Here is a 15,960-nt window from a genome sequence, read left to right as displayed (position 1 = left end):
CAGCCACCACTCTCTGAGTAAAGAAGTTCCCCCTCATGTTACCCCTAAACTTCTGTCCCTTAATTCTCAAGTCATGTCCCCTTGTTTGAAACTTCCCTACTCTCAGTGGGAAAAGCTTATCCACGTCAACTCTGTCTATCCGTCTCATCATTTTAAAGACCTCTATCAAGTCCACCCTTAACCTTCTGCGCTCCAAAGAATAAAGCCCTAACTTGTTCAACCTTTCTCTGTAACTTAGTTGCTGAAACCCAGGCAACATTCTAGTAAATCTCCTCTGTACTCTCTCTATTTTGTTGACATCCTTCCTATAATTAGGCGACCAAAATTGTACACCATACTCCAGAATTGGCCTCACCAATGCCTTGTACAATTTTAACATTACATCCCAACTTCTATACTCAATGCTCTGATTTATAAAGGCCAACACACCAAAAGCTTTCTTTACCACCCTATCTACATGAGATTCCACTTTCAGGGAACTGTGCACAGTTATTCCCAGATCCCTCTGTTCACCTGCATTCTTCAATTCCCTACCATTTACCATGTACGTCCTATTTTGATTTGTCCTGCCAGGATGTAGCACCTCACACTTATCAGCATTAAACTCCATCTGCCATCTTTCAGCCCACTCTTCCAACTGGCATAAATCTCTCTGTAGACTTTGAAAATCTACTTCATTATCCACAACCCCACCTATCTTAGTATCACCTGCATACTTACTAATCCAATTTACCACACCATCATCCAGATCATTGATGTACATGACAAACAACAGTGCACCCAACACAGATCCCTGTGGCACCCCACTAGTCACTGGCCTCCAACCTGACAAACAACCATCCACCATTACTCTCTGGCATCTCCCATTCAGCCACTGTTGAATCCATCTTGCTACTCCACCATTAATACCCAACAATTGAACCTTCTTAACCAACCAATACTATACTTAGTCTAGTATTACCTGAAACTCGATGACAATGCCTTTAAATCTGAGAAGGGCAGCATAGGCTTTCACCACTAGCTTTGTTATCAAAACAGCAGAATCTGTATGTGTGTAGATATGACAGAGTATGCAACTACAAGATCGATTCTCTGAGTCAGTTAAATTGCAGAAACCCAATCATCCATCTTAAAATGGGTAAGTAAACCCATAATCCGATTAGCCTAATGTTAGCCCGATTCGGCCTGCACCATATTTCTGTAATCTTGAGAAGTATCAGAAATATACCCCTCTAGTCCTTGGCCAGACCACTCATCCTCGGATGAGCTGTCACTGATTGCACTCGGAACCGCTGTTCCACTATTGAGAAAAACTTCAACTACTTATTCTATTGAGCAGTCTGATAACCTCCTCAATCACAAATGATGAAGCAGTGCTTCCCTGGTCACTATGACTCCTATGGCCAGCCAGTTCCATGATGGTCTACCCTGATCCAGGGTAACCAAACCGTTCCTACTTGGAACTACAGAGGTTACTTATGCAAGGCACCTTGCCAATGTCTCTACATCAACCTGATCTATCCCAGAGACAGTGAAACGACTAGACAGCTCATGCTGGCAGTAAACCTAACCTGGGCCGACAGACTGCTCCATTCCGGAGTTTACGGAGGTTAATAACGAGACCTTACTGCCTCTAACCCCGGGTCGAATTTTTTTGGGGTTTTTTTTGTTGGAGCTTCAGTGAAGTTCCATTTGTAGACCCTGTCTATCATGCTTGTTATTCCTGTTAGATAGCTGATGCCGCTGGCCAACTTCTCTTGTAGTGGCTTGTCCATCCACGAGGGAACAGCAAATTTAGAGGCAAGAGCACGCAGGTCTTCCTTACGCAATTGTCGCACAACATGCATTAAAGCATGGGATCCCGGCACACAATCATGTTCGGGGTCATGTTTGGAGTCAGTACATACTGATCTCTGACACTCTCTTAGAGTGGGAGAAAAAATTGCACCCTGAACCAGGCGTTGCCATATGCGTATGCCTCGGACTGTCTGTGCATGCTTCCATAACACCGAGCATATTTTGTGACACCATCTCTGATAGTCTTTCGGGTGGGAGGAATATTCGAACTCTGAAATCAGGGGTAGCTACAGGCATATGACTTGAACTGCCTGTTTAATATTTGGCACCATCTCCATCACTTCATTCATCCGAGTGGGAGGACTTATGCAATCCCTGAACCAAGAGCTGCTTCAGGCATATGTGCATATACTTTGGCACCATCTCCACCACTCCTTTCATCCGAGTGGGAGGAATATTGCAACCCTGAACCAGGAGCTGCTGCCTGACATGCCTTCGTTATACTAAGCATTTCTTGTGCCACCATCTGATTCATCAGATGTACTAATTGAGACCAACGCCCAATCACATCTGCCATATATGTCCCAAGACTTGGCTATGACTTTGCCCCGACTTTGGGTTGTCAGACTGCTCCTTCAGCAGCCGAACTGGGACTAACTGCAGATCGGTGCTCTGTTGGTATCATCATTCACCAAACAGATTGCACCTGCTAGTGACTCCGAGTCCTTGCTCCCTTCTAGAGCCAACGGAGTATTACAGGGAAGGTCTAGAGCGCCTCTGGCCCCCTATACGCCAGACAGAGTGGGAGAAATACTGCAACCCTGCCAGGTGTTGCCATAGGCAATTACGTTTATATGATTAAAAGAAGCCTATCCCAATTAAATCAGAGATTCGACTACTTTATTGATATGCATATAGTTGGAGTCTCTTGTAAAAGAATCTTCAACAGTCCCTCTAGTGAGAGGAAATTACCATGATGCCACCAGGTGTAGCTCCCACATGTGTCTGATAGGCACAGCTCAAACAAGGCTTCCTAAACCAGGAGCTCTGGACTGCAATGGCAAGTCCAATTTCTTTTTGAGAAGTTTATATTACTTAAATAACTTTTTTCCTATTTCTGAGTGCGTAACATGTTCAGATAGTTAATTGTTGATAGTTGCAGCTACATTCTGCCCCATATTACAGATTTTACCATGAATTATATATGACTATATTAGTTTAGCAACCCGCCTTAATTCAATATTGGATAATTTCCTGTCAAGATTAAGAATGTTTAATTGTCATATGACCAACAATTGAGTAATTAAATTCTTATGGGCCTGCCCACTTAGGCAATTTTTTTGGGTGACTACAGGCGACTGCCGCAAAATTTTCAATGTTGAAAATTTTTCGGTGACAGCTGCGACAATTTTTGCTGTCGTAGGTGCTGTCGTAGGTTGTCGTAGGTTGTAGCCAGGTGTCGTAGGTTGTAGCCAGGTGTCGTAGGTTGTAGCCAGGTGTCGTAGGTGAATTGCCTAGATAGTCCCTGGCAGTCGCCTAAGTGGTACAGGCCCATTACTTGCTGCAGATTAACAGGACCATTAATTCAATAACACACAGATAATAAATATATAATAATCAAAAATACAATAAATGAAGAACTATATGAGGTTACCATGTTGGTGCAAACAAACAAAGTCTGTAGTGCGACCAAAGACACAGACCATAGAAGATCACAGTTGCTGAGGTTAGTGATGTGCAGTGTTCAAGAGCCTGAAGGTTGCTGGGAAGAAGCCTTTCTTGAAACTGTCGGTCAAGGTTTTTTCAGGCTCCTGTACCTTCTCCCTGATGGTAGCAGCGAGATGAGAGCGTGGCCAGGATGGTGTGGATCTCTGATGATGCTGGCTGCCTTTTTGAGGCAGCGCCTCCTATAGATCCTTTCGATGGGTGGGAGGTCAGTACCCATGATGGACCGGGCATGTCCACCACTCTCTGTAGCCTCCTTCATTCCTGTGCATTCGAGTTGCTGAACCAGGCTGTGATGCAACTAATCAACATGCTCTCTACTATACACCAGTAGAAGTGTTCTTCGATATGCCAAATCTCCTCAATCTGCAGAAGCAGTGGTGTTGATGGGCTTTCTTGTGATTGTATTATTAGAACAACTTAGTATTATTTCAGAAACTTTGAAACAAGTTTGAAGAATTCACATCTTAAATCTAAGTTAACGCTGATCAATTTTGATCAATTTCCCTCCTGGGATAAATGAAGTTCTATTGTACCTTTTCGCATCACTAGACATGAAATACTTCTGATTAACTTGTGTAGATATTTGTTAACTTAATGCTAGTCACTAGACAAGAAAAACTTCTTAACTGGTTTAGATATTAGTCCCGGTGTATTTTACGCAACGCTATAAATGCCTGTCGATGTTCTTTCCAAGGGCTGACTTCTCCTGATGGGATTGCCTTTGACTGGATTAACAGGAGGCTTTACTACAGTGACTACCTGAACCAGACCATCAACTCGGTCAGTATCAATGGCAGTGACCGTACGGTCATTGCCAACGTGGCCCGGCCCAGAGCGATCGTGCTGGACCCATGCAGAGGGTAAGCACTATCATGTCATGCGTTAATGCACCATCAACCCATTCCCACCACAACCTAAGCCGATAAACTGCAATCTTTTTGCCATAGGGAAAGTTGTCATTAAGCTGGAAATAAAACAGAGAAGGTTTTTAAGGAGGATGTTGCCATGACTACAGGGAGAGGTCTGGCAGGCTTTGTCCATTGGTGTTCTTATAGAGGTGTATAAAATCATGAGAGAATGGACATGGTGAATGACAATATACAGATGATGCACAGGTCTGAGTGCGTCGGTAGGAATTGTGTGCACAAGGTAAAGGGCCTGTCCCACTTTCGCGACCTTTACAGGCGACTGCCAGCACCCGTGATAGGTCGCCGAAATTTTCAACGTTGAAAATTCAGCGGCGACCAGAAAGACGCCACGATTCTTTGGAGACCTCTCCCGCCATAGGAGACCACTCACGACCGTTGGAGACCTCTCACGACCACGGTTGTGAGAGGTCTCCTATGATCGTGAGAGGTCTCCTATGGTCGTGAGAGGTCACCCGCGACATGTCGCCAGGGGTCGCCTGAATGGTCGTGAGAGGTCTCCTATGGTCGTGAGAGGTCTCCAGAGTCGTAGCGTCCTTCTGGACACCGCTGAATTTTCAACATGTTGAAAATTTTGGCGACCTATGACGAGTACCGACAGTCGCCTGTAAAAGTCGCGTAAGGTGGGACAGGCCCTTAACTTTGGAATGGTTTAAACACACGAGGAGCAGCCGAGTGTGTTTTAGACCATTCCAAAGTTACCGCGTGCACACAATTCCACCGAAGCACGAAAGTGACCTGTGCATCATCTGTTTTATTGAATGGGGGGAAAAAAAATAAAATTAAAATTAAAATCAGCTATTTTCCAAATCATGCCTCCAGTAATCACCGGACATGATTTGCCATGCGTCCGGTACCGATATTGGTTTTCTGGCCAGTAAAAATAATTACACGGTACAGCAGCAGCAGAGATTCTTAGACCCATTCCATAATGTAAAATGTCTTTTACCCAGAGTAGGGGAATCAAGAACCAGAGAACATATGTACTCGCTTTCAAACTTTGGTATCTTCTGCCTGGTGGGAGAGGGGTGAAGAGAGAGTAGTCTTTTATTATGTTCCTGAGGCTGTGTGAAATGTAGATGGACTCGATGGTGGGGAGGCTGGTTTATGTGATGGACCGGGCTGCATCTACTCACTGCAGTGTCTAACGGTCTTGGGCAGAGCAGTTGCCAAATCAAGCGGCGTTACATCCAGATATGATGCATCTGTAGAAATTGGTAAGAGTCATTTGAAACATGCCAAATTTCCTGACTCTTCTAAGGAAGTTGAGGTTAGATACAAAATGCTGGAGTAACTCAGCAGGGACAGGCAGCATCTCTGGAGAGAAGGAATGGGTGACGTTTTGGGTCGAGATGTGCTTTCTGAACTGCAGCACCAATGTGGTTGGACCAGGGCAAATTGTTGGTGATGTTGACGTTGATGAGCTTGCGGCAACTCTCCTGCAGCACCATTGATACAGACTGGGGCATGTACACCATCTCGCTTCCTGAGGTCGATGGTCAGCACCTTGGTTTTGCCAAGATTGAGGGAAAGGTTGTTGTCCTCTCACCATATTTACGAAGGTCTCTATCTCTTTCCACTTCTACGTTTTATCATTGTTTGAGATCTGGGCCATTGCAGTGGTGCCATCTGCAACTTGCAAATAAAGTTAAAGCAGAATTTGGCCGTACAGTCTTGTTTCTAGTGGGAGTATAAGAAGGGACTGAGAACATATCCTCATGTGGGCATCCGTGTTGAGAACTATCGTGGAGGATGTTGTGTCACCAATCCTTCCTGAACACGGTCTGTGGATCGGGAGGTCAAGGATTGTGTGGAAGAGGAGACTGCTGAGCCCTAAATTCAAGTGTTTGGAGATGAGTTTGGATGGGATTATGGAGTTGAAACTGGAGCGACAGTCATAGGTTCATAACTCACAGAAGCAGAATTAGGCCATTCAGCCCATCGAGTCTTCTCTGCCATTCAAACATGGCTGATCTATTTTCCCCTCTCAACCCCATTCTCATGTCTTCTCTCCCCATGCCAATAATGAGAGTCTGACGTGGGTGTCCTTGTTATCCAGATGGCCCAGGGATGAGTGTAGGGAGATGGTGTCTGCTGGGTCCTGTTGTGGCTGTAGGCAAACTGCAGTGGGTTAAGGATGTCTGGGAGGTTGGAGTTGATGTGCTTCTTGAAGCACTCCAGGGTTCAGCATAGTCACGGTTGCCCTGATCGAGATATTCTTCTTGCAGGTATATGTTTTGGACCGATTGGGGAACCAGTCCTAAAATAGAACGAGCAACGCTCGGCGGAAGCTTTCGTTTGGCCATCATAAACAGCAGCCTGGTCTGGCCGAATGGACTGACAATGGACTATGACAACCAGAAGCTCTACTGGGCCGATGCCTCTCTGTATGTTTACATTTACATCTCTACTGTCCAGCTATTTAAGGATTTGCCGATACGGCAAGGCAGTTTCAGATATCCAGTCCCTAAAGGGCATCCGGGGGTGGATTTACATTCAATCTTTCTCAATCCTGAATGAAAGATGAGGTTTGGGGCTGAGTTTAAATTAATCCATGCATTTTGAATACGTAGCCGGAAGGTGATGGGATCAAGGCAAGTCATAGACTGAGCAACAAACAAAATGCCGGAGGAACTCAGTGGATCGGGCAGCATCGGCAGAGGGAATGGACAGGAGACATTTCGGGTCGGGATGTGTAGGAAGGAACTGCAGATGCTGGTTTAAACCGAAGACAGACACAAAATGCTGGAGTAACTCAGTGGGGCAGACAGCACCTCTGGAGAGAAGGTCGAGACTGAAGAAGGGTCTCGACCTGAACCGTCACCCCTACCTTCTCTCCAGAGATGCTGCTTGTCCCGCTGAGTTACTCCAGCATTTTGTGTCTAGTTTTGGGTCGGGGCCCTTCATCAGACTCAAGTTATAGATTGTACACAAAATTGCTGGGGAAACTCAGCGGGTGCAGCAGCATCTATGGAGCGAAGGAAATAGGCGACGTTTCGGGCCGAAACCCTTCTTCAGACTCATTTTTCTAGTTATAGATTGCTGTCCGCCTTCAGGGGAAGATACATCTGCCACAGTGCTATCAATGGTGAACACATGGGCAGAAAGATGAAGGGTTAAGAATATCCTTATAACAATGAGTACAGTGGGTGTGGAAAATTAGAAATGATTGCCACAGATTTGCTAGATTGTTTGACAGTATTATTTAGTGTTGCAAATCCAACCAGCGATAAATGTTAAAGCGATTTAAAGATACATCGCGAAACAGGACGTTCGGCCCACCGGATCCACACCAACCAGCGATTGCCCGTACACCAGTTCTATCCTACACACTAAGGAGAATTTACAGAAGGCAATTAACCTACAAATTCTCATGTCCTTGGAGTGTGGGAGGAAACTACAGCACCCAAATAAAAATCCAAGCAGTCACAGGGAGAAAGTACAGATTCCGTATAGACAGCACCCTTCGTCAGGATCAAGCCCGGGTCTCTGGTGCTGTGAGGCAGCAACTCTAACGCTGTGCTGCCCTGCCTCCCAACCTGTGATTTATGTTTTGGTGCTTTAGTTAAATATTTTAATTTAAATTGCATCTTTAATGTTTTCTGTGGATTAACTGTTTGCAAACATCCCAACGTATACCACTTATCCCAGAGCTATTTGAGAAATGTTTTCAATGATATTTGATTTCAGACGTAAGATTGAGCGGAGTAGTCTGACGGGTGCAGACCGTGAGGTGATTGTCAGCACTGCAATTTACCCGTTTGCAGTCAGCATCTACGAAGAATATCTCTACTGGACAGACTGGAACACACGAAGCATCTACCGGGTCAACAAGTACGATGGGTCTGACCAGGCTGTGATGCTTCAAAACCTTCCCGATCGCCCGATGGACATCCATGTCATGTCAGATGCAAAGCAACAGCAGTGCAGTAATCCCTGTGATCAGTTCAATGGGGGCTGCAGCCACATCTGCTCCATAGGTACCAACCATGCATTGTTAAAGTCTTGCATCATTAATGTCCCTGTAGATAACCATCCATCAGTAATGGCTGTAATCCTTAATGTCTCTACAGGATCAACTATCCACCATTAAGGTCTATCATTGTCAATGTCCCCATAGCAGTCATAGATAGATCTATCATTCAAGTCTTTAAGGGTTAATGCCACCATAGGTGCAACCATGTACCATTGAAGTGTTTAATCATTAATGTCTCTATAGGTATCATCCATCCACCTTTAATGGATTTAATCATTGATATCTCTGAATGATGATACTGAATAACACTTTGTTTATCTATTTATTATCATGTGTGACATGTCACAGTGAGATTCTTTGTTTTCTCATACACAAGGTATGCAAAGAGTCGCACATAAAGGGCGATGACAAGGTTACAAAATATTCAATTTTAACACAAAGCATTTCATCTGTGGTCCCCTTAGTTCTCGGTTGTCTCCACACAACAGGTCCTCGTTTATTCTCCCTCTCTGTAGGTGCAACCATGCATTGTTAAAGTCCGCAATTGTTAACGTCTCTATAGGTATCAACTATCCATCGTTAAATTCTTTAATCGTTAATCCATAGGATCAACCATCCATCATTAACTGTTAAGTCTTTAATTGTTAATGTCCCCATAAGTGTCAACTATTCATCAATAAAGTATTTTATTGTTCATGCCCTGATAGGTACAACCATGCATTGTTAAAGTCTGGAATTGTTAAGGGCCTGTCCCACTTGGGGGTCATTTGCGCGTAACTTACGCGTCATCATTTACACGTCATGACATGCGCATGGTGCGCGGTGACGTAGGCAGTGACGCGCAGTCGCGTGTGGCGCCCCAGGATTTTGGTATGTACAAAATCTTTGCGTGCCATCTGTATGACACGCAAATAACGCCCAAGTGCGACAGGCCCTTTAATGTCTCTGTAGGTATAACCATTCATTGTTAGTCTGTAATTGTTAATGTCTCTTGGTATAACCATTCATTGTTAGTCATAGTCATAGGGAATCATAGAATCATACAGTATGGAAATAGGCCCTTCGGCTCAACTTTCCCACGCTGTCCAACATACCCCAACTACACTAGTCCCACCAGCCTCCATTTGCTCCTTATCCCTCTAAACCTTTCCAATCCATGTACTTGTCCAAATGTTTTTTAAACATTGTGATAGTACCTGCCTCAATTACTTTCTCTGGCAGCTCGTTCAATATACCTACCGCCCTTTGTGTAAAAAAAGTTGTTCCTCGGATTCCTAATAAATCTCTCCCCCCTCACCTTAAACCTATGTCTTCAAGCCCTTAATCAACATGAAGAACGTACAAACTCCATACAGACAGCACCCGTAGTCAGGATTGAACCCGGGTCTCTGGCGCGGTGAGGCAGCAACTATACCGCTGCACCATTCTGCCGCACTTTTAAAAGATTGGGAAGAAGTGTTCAAAAATTCCACTGTCATCTGTAAGGAGAAACTGCATCCTGTTTTGACTCTTCAGTGGATTAGCTTTAGGTTTGAGTTCATGCATTTATTCTGTATTTTGCCGCAAGAGGAAACACTCTACCACATCAGATTGCTGTATCAATTATAAAGGTGTGCGCAGTTCACAGATGAAACAAAGAAAGTACTGTCAACTGATTAAATTCTAGATGGAAAGATTGTTTTTTAAAAACTATTTAATTGTACGATGGGAAGACTGTTTATGTGAGGTTAAATCAAGATACCTTAGTTTTGTTTAGTTTAGAGATACAATGTGGAAACAGGCGACCAGCGATCACCCGTACACTAGTGGTGTGCTACACACTGAGGACAATATATGTAAGCCAATTAACCCACATACCCGCACGTCTTTGGAAACTGGACAACGCTGAGAAAACCCTCGCAGGTTACAGGGAGAACATACGAACTCCGTATAGACAGTATCCATAGTCAGGATCGAATTTGGTTCTCTGGCACTGTGAGGCAGCAACTCTACCGCTGCGCCTCTGTGCCACCCAATATTATTCAAGTGAAAACACATTTTGGCCAAACAGCATGCATAACTCCAGTGCCTTTAATTTTAATGGATGCTTTGACATCCAGATAGTTTATTGCAATGCACAATTGTATCTCACAACTTCCAAATGGCATTAGATTGTTTTGTGCAGAGAATAGATACCTAGATAAGGTGGCACGGTGGTGCAGCGGTAGAGTTGCTGCCTTACAGCGCTTGCAGCGCCAGAGATGCGGGTTCGATCCTGACTATGGGTGCTGTCTGTACGTTCTTCCCGTGACCGCGTGGGTTTTCTGCAAGGTCTTCAGTTTCGTCCCACACTCCAAAAAACGTGCAGATTTGTAAATTAATTGGCTTGAGTTTGTATACTTGGTATAAGTATAAATTGTCACTGGTAGGATAGTGTTAATGTGCGGGATCGCTGGTTGGCGTGGACTCGGTGGGCCGAAGGGCCTGTTTCCGCGCTGTATCTCTAAACTAAACTAAACCAAACCTGGATAGACAACACTGTACAGGCCCGTACGAAGCTTTTCAAAAAGGAGGGTGGCATAACAGGATTACAAAAAACTTAATGTGAAATAACGAGCGCGAAGCGTGAAGTCCCTCGAAGCTCAGGGGTTTTAGATGTTCACTGATGCATTCTGAGCCTTATTTTGGAGCATTTTTGCACCAAATTTATGACTAATATTTCAGAATAACAGGAATCTGAGAGGTAGCTTTTTCACACAAAAGGTTGCTGGGTGTATGTAACGAGCTGCCAGAGGAGGTAGTTAAGACTGGGACTATCCTAATGTTTAAGAGACATTTGGACACATACATGGATAGGACAGATTTAGATTGATATGGGCCAAACGTGTGTGAGTGGGACTAGTTTAGATGGGACATGTCGGTCAGTGTGGGCAAGTTGGGCTGAAGGACCTGTTTCCACACTGCATCATTCTATGACTAAAAAGTGAAGAAGAAAAATGCATGTAGATAAGTAGAGCAGATTTGAAAGAGGAGTGAAATGTAAAGGCAGAGAGAGGTTTATGGGTGGAAAGGAACATAGGAAAGGAGGGGGGAGAGTGGGCTTGGGCAGATGGGTGAAGGGAAAATAGTCACAAGGTGCTGGAGTAACTCAGTGGGTCAGGCAGCATCTGCGGAGAAGATCAATAGGCGACGTTTCACAGAATGCTGGAGCAACTCAGCGGGTCAGGCAGCATCTGTGGAGAACATGGATAGGTGACGTCACAGAGTGCTGGAGTAACTCAGTGAGTCAGGCAGCATCTCTGGAGAAAAGGTATAGATTATATTTCGGGTCAAGACCGTTCTTCAGTAATATTCATGATGTGGGCAGGTGGGACTAGTGCAGATGGGACATATCCCTCCGAACCTGTCCTTTCCATGTACCTGTCTAACTGTTTCTTAAATGTTGCGATAGTCCCTGCCTCAACTACCTCCTCTGGCAGCTTGTTCCATGCACCTACCACCCTTTGTGTGAAAAACATACCCCACAGATTCCTATTAAATCTTTTGCCCTTCACCTTAAACTTATGTCCTCTGCTCCTCGATTCACTTACTCTGGGCAAAAGACTCAACCATAGCTATTCAAATCATGAATTTATACACCTCTATTAGATCATCCCTCATCCTCCTGTGCTCCATGAAATAGAGTCCCAGCCTACTCAACCTCTCCCTATAGCTCTGGCTCTCTAGTCCTGGCAACATCCTCGTAAATCTTCACTGTACCCTTTCCAGTTTGATGACATCTTTCCTATAACATGGTGCCCAGAACTGAACACAATACTCTGAATGCGGCCTCACCAACTTCTTATGCAACTGCAACATGACCTCCCAACTTCCATACTCAGCCTGACCCACTGACTTACTCCAGCACTCTGTGAAACGTCACAGAACAGGGCAAGATTAGCAAGTTTGCTGATGATACAGAAGTGAGTGGTTTTGCAGATAGTGAAGATGGTTGTGAAAGATTGCAGCAGGATCTGGATCAATTAGCCAGGTGGGCAGAGGAATGGTTGATGGTTGCATGGTTCCTTGAAGGTTGTGTCGCAGGTATATCAGGTGGTCAAAACGTATTTTGGCACTTTGGCCTTCACCACTCAGAGTATTGAGTATAGAAGTTGGGAGGTCATGAAGCAGTTGTATAAGACGTTGGTGAGTCCGCATTTAGAATATTGTGTTCAGTTCTGGGCACCATGTTATAGGAAAGATGTCAAACTGAAAAGGGTACAGAGATCCCCATCCTGGATCAGTCCAATCAGGGTTGTGTCATCCGCAAACTTGAGAAGCTTGACAGAGATGTCTGTGGAGGTGCAGTCATTGGTGTGGCGAGAGTAGAGGAGAGGGGAGAGTACGCATCTTGCGGTGCTCCTATGCTGAGCGTTTGCGGGTCCGAGATATGCTTTCCCGCCTCACATGCTACTTCCTGTCAGTCAGAAAGCTGGTGATCCACCGACAGAGGGGTTCAGGCACAGTCAACTCAGAAAGTTTGGAGCGTAGTAGCTCTGGCACAATGGTGTTGAATGCAGAGCTAAAATCAATAAAACAAAATCCTTGCCTAGGTCCCCTGTGGTCTAGGTGCTGGAGGATGAAGTGCAGGCCCAGATTGACTGCGTCATCCCCAGATCTATGCAAAATGCAGAGGGTCCAGCAGAGGGATTGTGATATTTTTCAGCTTGGCCAGCACAAGCCTTTCAACGGTCTTCATGACTACAGAGGTCAGTGTGACAAGCCTGTAGTCTTTAAGACCAGTAATCCTTACCTTTTTGGGAGCAGGGACAATAGTGGAGACTTTGAAGCAGGCAGGGACAGTACATCTTTGCAGGTACTGGTTAAAAATGAGTAATTGGGTGTGAAGTGGTGATTGGAGTGGGGTGGGTGTAGAAGGGCCCAGTCTTTGCAGATGGAGGTCAGGCTGTGAGTGGGTGTGAAATGTTGGTTGGGGTGGGAAAGGGTCCACTCTTTTCATACTGGAGTCTTGCCTTAAGTAGGTGTGAAGTGGTGAATGGGAAGGAGAAGGTGCAGGGTCCATTCTTTGCAGACTGGGGTCTGGCTGTGTTTGTTGGGGAGGGGATTTCAGGGTTACGTTTCTGATTTTCAAACCTGCAGTAAAACTCATTCAGGTCGTTCGTCAGCTGACGATTGTCCAAAGAGCGGGGGGCTTTCCTCTTATAGCTGGTGATTTCTTGCATGCAAACTGAAGAAGAGTCACTAGCTGAGAACTTGCTCCTCAACTTCTCAGAGTACCTTTCCTTGGCAGCTCTGATTCCTCTTCTCAGCTCTTTATCGATTAGGCTATCTTTTAACTCTTTAACGATTAGGCTATCGGCTTGATGCATATTTGCCCCCAACACCCCCCCCCCTCCCTCCAATCTCAAAATGGAAATGTTACATCTGTATATAATGATCCCATTAAAATGTGTATTTATGTCACAAACTATGGAATTCACATTTTTCAGTATTGTTATCAAGGAAAAGAAAACCGTTCCAGTTTGATATTATTTGATATTGTTTAATATTATTCATATGGAGAAAATATAATAGCTCTAAAACATAACTTAATTTTGCAATCTCACTAAAGATAATCCCCCTTTCCCTCTCCCCTCCCCATCTCTCTCTCTCCCCTCCCTTCCACTCTCTCCCCCTCCCCCCTCTCACATCCCCCCCTCTTTCTGGCGGGGGGGGCGAAGATGAAGGTGGCGCGGGCCCAGCGGGGGTCAGCGGGGGTGGCGTGGACCCAGCGGGGGTGGCGTGGGCCCAGTGGGGGTGGCGTGGACCCAGCGGGTGTCAGCGGGGGTGGCGTGGACCCAGCGGGGGTGGTGTGGTCCCAGCGGGGGTCAGCGGGGGTGGCGTGGACCCAGCGATGGAAGAACGGAGAACTGGCCGTTTCCAAAGTGGAAACGCTAATTTTTAATTTTTTCCGATTTTTTTTTTTTTTTTTTTGGTGATTTTTTTCTTAAGGGGGAAAAAGGGGGGGTGCGGTCGAACCCCACGCACTCCCCCTTCGGACGGCCATGCTGTAGATGTTTCCTTCGTTGTTTGACTCAGTTGATTGCAGTGACGAGATGTGTGGCGACGGTGGCTGACTGATGTGCTGTGTGATGTGTTCCAGGGCCCCATGGTCCAGAGTGCCAGTGCCCTGCCCATGGTATCTGGCGCCTGGTCAACAACAACAAAGACTGCATCTCCGCCGACACTGCTGTCTGTGGCACCGGCTACTTCACCTGCTTGAACGGCCACTGTATCCTGGAGAGGTGGAAATGTGACACTGACAACGACTGCGGAGATCGGAGCGATGAGTTAGAAAGGCTGTGCGGTAAGATCCCGATTACTCTCCACAAACTCTCCCAGAGGATTAATGTCATGGAGTGCCACCGGCTGGTGACACTGGCGGGGAGAAGAGTTACATTTGTGGCAATGGTTAAAATAATTGGTCAAAGACCAGCTCAGAGTAAATATTTGAATTACATCATTTTTATGCATAAAGGATGATAGTATTATTTATCAGCTAAAGACTTGGGCCACTCTTAGATTTCATACCACAGATTTCAATTATTGCCACTTCAAATCCCTTGCTTTCCCTCTCTCTCCATCCCCTCCCCCTTCCCAGTTCACCCAGTCTTACTATCTCCGACTACATTCTATCCTTAGAAACATAGAAAATAGTTGCAGGAGGAGGCCATTCGGCCCTTCGAGCCAGCAATGGTTAAAATAATTGGTCAAAGACCAGCTCAAAGTAAATGTGATCATGGCAGATCATCCACAATCAGTAACCCGTGCCTGCCTTCTCCCCATATCCCTTGATACCAGGGGCGGAAATCCTGGGGGGGCCAGGAGGGACACGTCCCCCCCATGTTTTGAGAGGTGGGGGACGTCCCCCCCATTTTTTGTGAAATCTCCGCTTTTTGCGAGATAGTAGGAGTGGAACTGCTGATCGGGAGCGCCGATTGGACGAGAGAGACGTCAGTCAGCAGGCAATGGGGGCGGGACATGATGATTCAGCGCGATGATTGGAGGAGGGAGGAGTGGGGGGGGGGGGGGGTGGGACTGAGGATAGAGCGTGGTGATTGGAGGATGTGGCACAGACCTGCGCCTCGTCTGCAGCCAGGATCGATGCCGGCTCTCCGGCGCTGTCCCGTTCCCACCCGAGTGCCCCCCCCCATGCCCGAGACGTGAGGTGTCGGGAGTCAGATGGAAGCGGTGCCCCCAGGCCCACAGCCGGAGCAGAGATGCAGTGCTAAACCCAGCTCAACTCTGCCTGTCCCGTCAGGTTAACCTACAGCCCTGCCTGGACTTGCGGGAAATGTGGCCCAGGTTTACAGCCAGCGCGGAGAAGCAGCGCTGGTGTCCCGTCAGTCCAGGCAGGGCTGTAGGTTAACCCGGCAAGACTGGCAGAGTTGAGCTGCATTTAGCGCTGGATTGAGCCTCCGAAGCCCTGCGCGTGTGTGTGAGTGTGTGCATGCACGCGCGGCCGCCAAAAAACTGTGTCCCCCCTGTCCCCTGATCCCCTCCATATGTTGATAG

General features: G+C 46.1%; 1 protein-coding gene across 2 annotated transcripts in view; it reads left to right on the top strand.

Moving 5' to 3' along the window:
• Positions 1-15,960, top strand: part of lrp2 (LDL receptor related protein 2) — a 266,845-nt gene that overhangs the window by 156,619 nt on the left and 94,266 nt on the right. Inside the window, exons 39-42 of one of the 2 annotated variants that reach the window (XM_033023668.1) lie at positions 4,220-4,385; positions 6,680-6,838; positions 8,142-8,431; positions 14,549-14,752. In XM_033023668.1, coding sequence (XP_032879559.1) covers positions 4,220-4,385; positions 6,680-6,838; positions 8,142-8,431; positions 14,549-14,752 — 819 coding nt within the window. The remainder of the gene's footprint in view (positions 1-4,219; positions 4,386-6,679; positions 6,839-8,141; positions 8,432-14,548; positions 14,753-15,960) is intronic. The other variant, XM_033023669.1, reaches the window with a different exon arrangement.

Source organism: Amblyraja radiata, chromosome 7, assembly GCF_010909765.2.
Source record: "Amblyraja radiata isolate CabotCenter1 chromosome 7, sAmbRad1.1.pri, whole genome shotgun sequence".
In the NCBI taxonomy this organism is placed as follows: Eukaryota; Metazoa; Chordata; class Chondrichthyes; order Rajiformes; family Rajidae; genus Amblyraja; species Amblyraja radiata.
This window is presented reverse-complemented; position numbering and strand designations above follow the sequence as displayed.